At 42.4% G+C, this 8,130-nt stretch overlaps 1 protein-coding gene across 1 annotated transcript; it reads left to right on the forward strand.

Moving 5' to 3' along the window:
• The first annotated feature begins 275 nt into the window (after window positions 1-275).
• Window positions 276-2,524, forward strand: LOC123980935 (programmed cell death 1 ligand 1-like). Its single transcript, XM_046065557.1, has 2 exons — window positions 276-332; window positions 2,007-2,524. Exons 1-2 carry the CDS (start codon window positions 284-286, stop codon window positions 2,492-2,494), a joined length of 537 nt encoding a protein of 178 aa, XP_045921513.1. The 5' UTR covers window positions 276-283; the 3' UTR covers window positions 2,495-2,524.
• Window positions 2,525-8,130: the final 5,606 nt, after the last annotated feature.

Raw genomic sequence — 8,130 nt, forward strand, 5'->3', positions numbered from 1 at the left:
TAAAAACTGCGTTTTGTGTTTACTTGTGTTATCTTTGTCTAATATTTCAATTTGTTTGATGATCTGAAACTTTTTAGTGTGACAAAGATGCAAAAATATCAGAAAGAGGGGAAACACAAGGCTCTATGTGTTCCTGGAAGTGTTATGACTTTCATGACAGTCAACCACTTCCTGCACAGACAGTTGCTAGGCAGCGATTGACTGACTCAGGGTAACATCACATAGTTTATACTTGTGCAGCACAGACAGAGCAGAGTGACAGAAGGACATGTCCTCCTCTCTCATGGATAAGTTTGTATTCCTGTTGACCCTTCTGTCTCCAGCAGCTTCTGGTAAAGACGAGCTTTTATTGTGAATAGATGCATGTAGGCAGGAAAGACTTTTAATAAGTGTTATAACATAATGTCATCTTGTTGCAGAAAATGTTCATGTGTTTGTAACAGGGCTGGGCGACATGTTGAATATATTACACATTAGTTAGTGTGCTATTTAGCATATCGTTATGGTCGAGTTTCAGTGGTTCCACTGGTCGCTGCTGATGAGGTTGAACAGCGGTGACAAGATAACGTCAGCTTAGCAGCTAAAAGTCACTATGATACTTTAGGTGTTTTTGCTGTGGGGGAAGGAGAAAACCCCAAGAGAAAATGCGGTCAAACATCTGATCACTGTCCTTTCTCTTCTGCAGCTTTGTGCTCTGAAACGTGTTGATTATCTCTCTGGTTTTATACTGTTTTAATGACTCGAGCCTGATGTGTAGCTGCTGTGAAAAGGAGTAGAAAGGGAAATGTCTCTGCTTTGATGTGTTCACTCTGAATGGTTTCTAAGTATTAAGAGGAAGCTTTGACAAGAGCTGGTTGAATTCTACAAAAGCTAAGGAAAAGTGCTTCTTTCTTATTGTCCTCTTCTTTATTGAATGTTGAATTCATCTCTTACAAAGATCTTCAGCCAGAACTAAAGAGCATAAAATGACAGAATAATAGAAAATGACACAACTTTAAACAAAGTTTACTGTTTTATGTACTTAACTATTCTTCAGACCATATAGTGCTTCAATATAATGTTTTGTTTCTATCTGAAATGTGATACGCCTCATTGTGTTTTCTTTTTAGAGCATTTGCACTTATGAATGTAATATTTACCATATAAAAATAACCCCTCACTACCAGGAAAGACTTTCTTTCACAACAAACCTGCTGGACTATTTCACACACGGTTTCTTCCTCTGTCCACGTGGAGACATCTCATTGACATAATGCATTCCTCAGCCCTTTATCCTAACCTTAACCTAAATGTAACATGATTGCTAAAACCACAGCTTAACCCTCATAGAACGTGGGGACACCACAGGTAGAGATGCTACAGTCAAAGTATGAAAGTATTATAGCAACAACACTCATAGGGCAGTAAAATGTTCCTGTCAGTGTTTCACTATCTGACGTTTCTGGATTAATATTCTGCTGCATTAAAGTGAATCTTGCATTTTATTTTATAATCTGTTGGTTGTTTAATCTACAGCAATGCATCATGGTCTATAAGATGATCATGTTTACACGATTTGAGAACAAACAGTTTGTTATTTTAGACAATATGTGTATATTGGGATATTATTTATATGCCATATCACCCAGCATTAGTTTGTAAGATAATCTCTTTATTTACAGCCCCACACAAAACAAAAAGCTTTAAAAGAAAGCTGTTTTTAAAGTGTCAAATTTCCTAAGAAATTCCTGTGACTACACTCTATGACGGTCTACTGTAATTCAGACACAGATTGTCTCCTGAGCAGAGTCTCCACTCGACTGTCACATGTCACATGTTTCCTGGTTGCTAGAGAGACATGACCACGATGTAATTTCTCCTCAGTTGTGACTAATTATTGAATGTTCCCATGATCTCAGGTGTGAAGAGGTCTTCTGTTTAAACAAAGATGTTCTCACTGTATCGTCCTGTGGAGTCCTTTTGAAATGTAATTACTTTTTCTCTCTGGATGTTTTTATTGTTTTTAGATGTGGTACGAGTGAAACCTGGAGATGATGTCACTCTGCCATGTCAGGCCGGTGAAGCCTCCATCAGAGCTGCAGAGTGGAGCAGACCTGACCTGGAACCAGACTACGTCGTCTTTCACAGAGATGGACTCTCAGATCCAACCCACCAGCATCCATCCTTTAAGGACCGGGTGCAGCTGGTGGACAGAGAGCTGAAGGACGGAGACGTGTCTTTACTTCTGAAGAACGTGAGCAGCAACGACGCTGGAACATACGAGTGTCGAGTTGCAGCAGGAGGTTCAAGACGTAAGAGAGCCATTATTGACACTCAACCAGTCAGAATCATCCAGCTGGAGGTTTCAGGTGAGTTTGTGGAGGTCAGTGTGTCTGTGTGCCATGTTGTAGCTGCACTTTATTCCATGTTGATTCTGAGAGTCAAACATGAGGAATATAGAAGATATAGAAGAGTAAATGGAGGCTGTTCCACTGTTCACTCATTTCCTGACTAATATGCACTTTGATCTTCAGGGTCCAACAGCGGAGACGACGAGGAGGGAAACTACGGTCTTTACTACAGAAACTACACTCGTAAATATGTTGGACTGGGAGCAGCTTTTGTTGTGGTTTGTTTAGCTGCTGTTGGCTGGAAATATAAAAGACACACAGACAAGAAACCAGAACAGTCTGCTGATGATGAAGCAGGGGATGATTGAGTCCTCTGATCTTTTTCCACCACAAGTATCAAACATTCATGATATTTATTCTTTCTGTGGGTGTGAATGTGTAAATCAGGCATTTGCGGCTCTCCACCACGACGGTCTGCTTCTTCAGTGGGAACAAATAATGGTGGAGGGGCTCATGGTAGGGTCTAATGACAAATTGGTCCCAGGGACGGGTCAGAAAGAATCCAATTCAAATAAGATTCATTTTGATGAGTATTTATATCATCATATCCTTATTTAATGTCCTCTCAAGGTCTAAAACTCAACTTGGTCCTCACAAAGACATAAGATCAAGAACACACAGTCCCTGAAAAACAGAATCAATAAAACATCATCACCTTTGCTGCGTCTGATTGGCTGCTGTAGGTGACGGGATATTTTGACATCGCTGTATGTGATGTCATCTGTGATGTCATCATCCCCAACTTCTTCTTCAGCAGCTGAATGAACCAAAAGGACCAGAAATTTAAATCAAGGAAGCATGAATGTCTGACTCAATTATGTATCTCTCCAGAAGTGTTACAGTGTACAGTGAAGTAACAACAAGTTCCTGTTTCATAGCGAATCATTCAAAGAGAGCACAACTTTTTTATTCATGTCTTGCATTTCATTTTTCATGCTTTGGCTCAAAGTATCAACAGAAAATTGTGACTTTACATGTGAACCGCAGCACATTTACGGCTGTAAATAAAATGTGAAACAATTTTACTTTTGTCTTTTGTTGTCTGAGTCTGTCACTAACCTTTAGGTTTCCTATGGAGGCATCGTCTCACCAGTAGAACCAGAACACAGAAAGATAGAACAGACCCCAGCACTAATAGATGAGAGGAACCAGAAGCAGTGGTAGGTGAGACAGAGGAGTAGGAACCAGGAGGAGGGGTGGTTGAAGGAGGACTTGCAGTGGTGGGTTTCCCTAAAATGAACAAGAAATTCTAATTAAAAGGCACAGAAAATAAGATCAATTGATGATACATACCTGTCAAAACTTTTGTCTGTCTCCAGCATTTTCAAACTTTCAAAAAGAACAACATTTGCTACTTTCCCCTCCCCTAATGCAGGTGGCAGTACATTACATTAGCTGCACTCGCCAATAAAATGAGAAGAAGAAGAGCACCGCAAGGGTTAAAGGATGGATGAACGTGATGGACTAATGTTACCTGCCAGAAAGGCAACTCTACTTCTCCCATCTACTTTTCTAATCACTCGCTTGACTGAGTCACTTAACCAGTAAACTAGTAAACCAGTAACCACCTGAGTGGTGCAGCACTGACACACAAATGTAAAACTTATAAAGCTGACAGGGGCGAATCAATTTCACCCAGCTGATGCGTCACTGACATACGCAGCGACAGAAATCAGGTCTCTCTCGCGCAGAGCTGAACGGCCCCGCCTCGCTCTCATGTCAAAGGTGAAAGCGAGTGTTTACAACTATGATGAGGGAATGAAGAGGGACTGTCCTTCTGGGAATGAGTAAAGAAATAAACTCAAGAGTGAATATCATGGTACACATGTGTTCTCCTCTCTCAAATTCTGAGGTCAGCAGATAGCAGTCATGATAATGTGAAGCTACTGTCTGTCTGTCTGTCCTGCTAACCAGCTCAGCAGCGCAGCTCTTGTCTGTGTCTTGGTTGCTTGTCAGACTGTGACTGAACAATGTTGAGTGAAACATAACTATTACCTTTGATAAACGCCGACGGGCCACAGTATTTATAAACTGCAGCTCGGACAATATAGCCAAGTTGCCACTGAAAAAGAAATGATCAGTCTATAATTTTATTGGTAGGTTTATTGCAACAGTGAGAGACAGAATAACCAAATAAATTCTGAACAACGCATGCGAAAAGTGTTATAAATTGATTTGCATTTCAATGAGTGAAATAAGTATTTGACCCCCTCTGCAAAACATGACTTAGTACTTTTTGGCAAAATTCAAGATTTCTTTATTGTCATTCCACAGTACACTGTAGTACGAAATTATGTGCAAAAAGTCTCACCTCCTCCCTATACGCCCTCTCATCTCCGTCCTGGATAAGACCCACCACTGTCGTGTCGTCCACGTACTTTATGATGTGATTGTTGCTGGACTTTGCACAACAGTCATGAGTCATCAGTGTGAAGAGAGCACATCCCTGCAGGGAGCCAGTGCTCAGTGAGATGATGGTGGATGTGTTGTTGCCTACCCGCACAAACTGAGGCCTGTTTGTGAGAAAATCCAGTATCCAGTTACACAGTGGAGAACTTAAGCCCAGTGCGTGTGAGCCCGGCTTGTTGACCAGATGCTGAGGGATTATGGTGTTGAATGCCGAGCTGAAATCAACAAACAGCATCCGCACAAGAGAGTTCTCCAGGTGTTCCAGGCTAAAGTGCAGTGTAGTGGATATGGCATTCTCAGTAGAGGGGTTTGTGGGATGTGGTCCTTTACTAGTCTCTCAAAGCAATTCGTTATTATGGAAGTGAGTGCTACGGGCCGGTAATCATTCAGACTAGTGATGGTGCCCGGTATCATCTCTGGACCTGCAGCACTCGGTGGACATCTGCTGGATCCAATGTGAGCACCTGGTCTCCTTTCTGTGGGGTGGTTTTCCTCGCTGGTGTGGTATTCTGATTCAAAACTACCAAAGTAATTGTTGAGGTTGTTGAGGAAATCCATGCTGTCATCACAGGACAGGGGAGCAGTCCTATAGTCCGTGACAGCCCGGATTCCCTGCCACAGTTTCCTGGTGTCTCTGTGGTCGTTAAAATGACCCCAGATTTTTTGTCCATGTGCCCTCTTTGCCAATCCCAGATTTGAAGGAAGAGTTGCGGGCTTTGAGCAGGGCTCGGACCTTTGTCGTCATCCAAGGTTTCTGGTTTGCCCGGACTGTGATGTTTTTTGTGACACAGACATCATCCATGCACTTGAGTATGTATCCTGATACGACATCAGCATACTCCTCGATGTCTGTGGTATGGCCTTTGGTGGCAGCATCCCTGAAGACAGACCAGTCAGTGCATTCAAAGCAGTCCTGCAGAGCTGACATGGCTCCCTCCGGCCAGACTGCTTTAAGGTGAGCTTTGTTCTGACGAGCAGGAGTCTGTATGCTGGAATTAGCATGACAGAGATGTGGTCAGATGAGCCAAGGTAAATGTAAATGCTCTGTATTTGTATAGCGCCTTTCTAGTCGACCACTCAATGTGATGTGATGCTTTGAATGCTCCCTTAATGTTTGTGTAAACATGATCCAGTTTGTTGGTCCCCCTTGTTGCAAAAATCCACATGTTGGTAAAAGTGAGGACTTTTTTCCATGTTTGCCTGATTGAAGTCCCCAGCAACTATAAGTACTCCCTCAGGGTGTATAGTTTGCAGTTCGTTTATGGAATGAGACCGCGTTTTTAGGGCTGCTTTAGTATCTGCATCGGGAGGTATAGAGACAGCAGTGATGATTATGGCAGAGAACTCCCTTGGAAGATAGAAGGAGCGACATTTAACTATTAGAAGCTCAGTGTCCGCGGAGCAATGAGAATGAACCCCATCTGTGTTCGTGCACCATCTGTTGTTTATATAGATGCACACCCCACCGCCTTTAGGTTTGCCATTGAGGGCTCCACTTCTATCCACACGGAAAGTAGTTAGCCCCACCATGCTAAAGGCATTCTCTGAGACTGTGTCATTTAACCAGGTCTCAGTGAAAATCAGAGCACAACACTCACTCACCTCCCGTTTTGTTGTTAAATCCAGTCTGATATAGTCCAATTTGTTCTCCAATGAGCGGACGTTAGCGAGCAGGATTGATGGTAAAGGCCAAATACTTATTTCACTCATTGAAATGCAAATCAATTTATAACACTTTTGGCATGCGTTTCAGAATTTTTTATTGTTTTTCTGTCTCTTACTGTTGAAATAAACCTACCAATAAAATTATAGATTGATCATTTCTTTGTCAGTGGGCAAACATACAAAATCTGCAGGGGACCAAATAATGTTTTCCCTCACTGTATTCAGCCAAGTTATTTTATTAAACAAAATTATATTTGAAAATATAATTATTGAAGGAAGGAAACCTGGAGGAGCCAGTTTGAATGGGCCTGACGCAGCTGATATCATTAATGTATTGAAAATATCTATAATTTACAGGAGCTGTGCTGAAGTTTGTCAGGAGAGTAGAAGCTGGATCCTCAGCCAGTACCAGCACAGACCCAGTCCAGACGTCTTTAGCAAATTCCACAGACCCAGGTCAAACACAGGCGGCCTCAGCCAGTACCAGCACGTGCCACAAGGACCCCGCAGATCGGCCCCCATTCTTATCAGACTTCAACAGGTCTGAGTTAGTGCGCAGAGGTCTGTTCAAACCAGCACTGTGTTTTTCTAGAAGAGGTTTCTATTCAGGCTTCTTACAGAGGGAGGATTGTAGTGAGAGCATTGTGGTGTCAGGTGTGACTGTGAGTCGCAGCCAGTTTGTGACCGAATGGTGACATAACTGGTGGAGTTTTGCAATATAGACATCTGAAAACTGAAGTTAGCCTTGCTCTGTTTGGGACTGTGAGCTGCACTTTATGAGAAGCGTTGAAGTTAACAGTGGATTTTTGGTGAGATTGTGAACTGAGAATAGTTTCAGTTTGTTTTGGTTTGTGCCTCCTTTTCTCATCTTAACATACCCAAAGTTCCAAATGGGGTTCTGTGTCTGTCAGATGGTTTGAAGGGGATAGTAACAGCAGAGCAATAACGCAGACTTATCCTACTTGTCCTGTTTTCCTTATTGTGATTCGCTATAACTTATAATGCTTTAGTGTGCATTTTGTATGATAAATAGATTTTAATGTGTGGTACTTGAGTAACATTTTTCATGTGGTATCTGTACTTTAACTCAAGTATGAAAATTAAGTACTTCTTCCACCACAGGTGAACGGTGGGTTGAACGCTGACCGATTTCATTCTTGTTTCTTTTCAAAGTGAAATGAATCATCTCTGCTGTCCTGAAATGTAGAAAACAAAACAAGGTCAGTTTGAGAATTATCTTTGAGCTCCTCACCTGTGACAGAGATCCAGCTGGATGGAGACTCTCCACGACCTCTGATGTTACACTTGTAGAGGCCTTCATCAGACTTGTTAACATGGTGGATGGTCATGTGACCTGTAGGCTCAGTCCTGATGAGGGAGCCCTCTTTATAGAAACCAGCTGGGAGGTTGGAGGGAGGGGTCTTTGTTTTACAGTGCAGAGTGACATCATGTCCCTCCATCACAGGGAGGACAGGACTCTGCAGGATCACTGGTCCACCTCAACACAGAGACAAACTACAGCATTTCATCATTTACACACAGCTTCATCAACACTAACTCCACAGTCTGATCTTACCAGTGACAGTGATGTTGATGGTGTTACTGGTTGCTCCCTCTCTGGACTCACACCAGTAAACTCCACTGTCCAATGGCAGGATGAAGCTGA

This window comes from Micropterus dolomieu, linkage group LG12 (assembly GCF_021292245.1).
Source record: "Micropterus dolomieu isolate WLL.071019.BEF.003 ecotype Adirondacks linkage group LG12, ASM2129224v1, whole genome shotgun sequence".
NCBI classification, from domain to species: Eukaryota; Metazoa; Chordata; class Actinopteri; order Centrarchiformes; family Centrarchidae; genus Micropterus; species Micropterus dolomieu.

Excerpts from the sequence above, each read along its gene's own strand:
- LOC123980935 (XM_046065557.1), top strand. The coding sequence starts at position 284 with ATGGATAAGTTTGTATTCCTGTTGACCCTTCTGTCTCCAGCAGCTTCT. Across the intron at positions 333-2,006 it reads TCTGTCTCCAGCAGCTTCTG|ATGTGGTACGAGTGAAACCT; the intron begins GTAAAGACGAGC and ends TATTGTTTTTAG.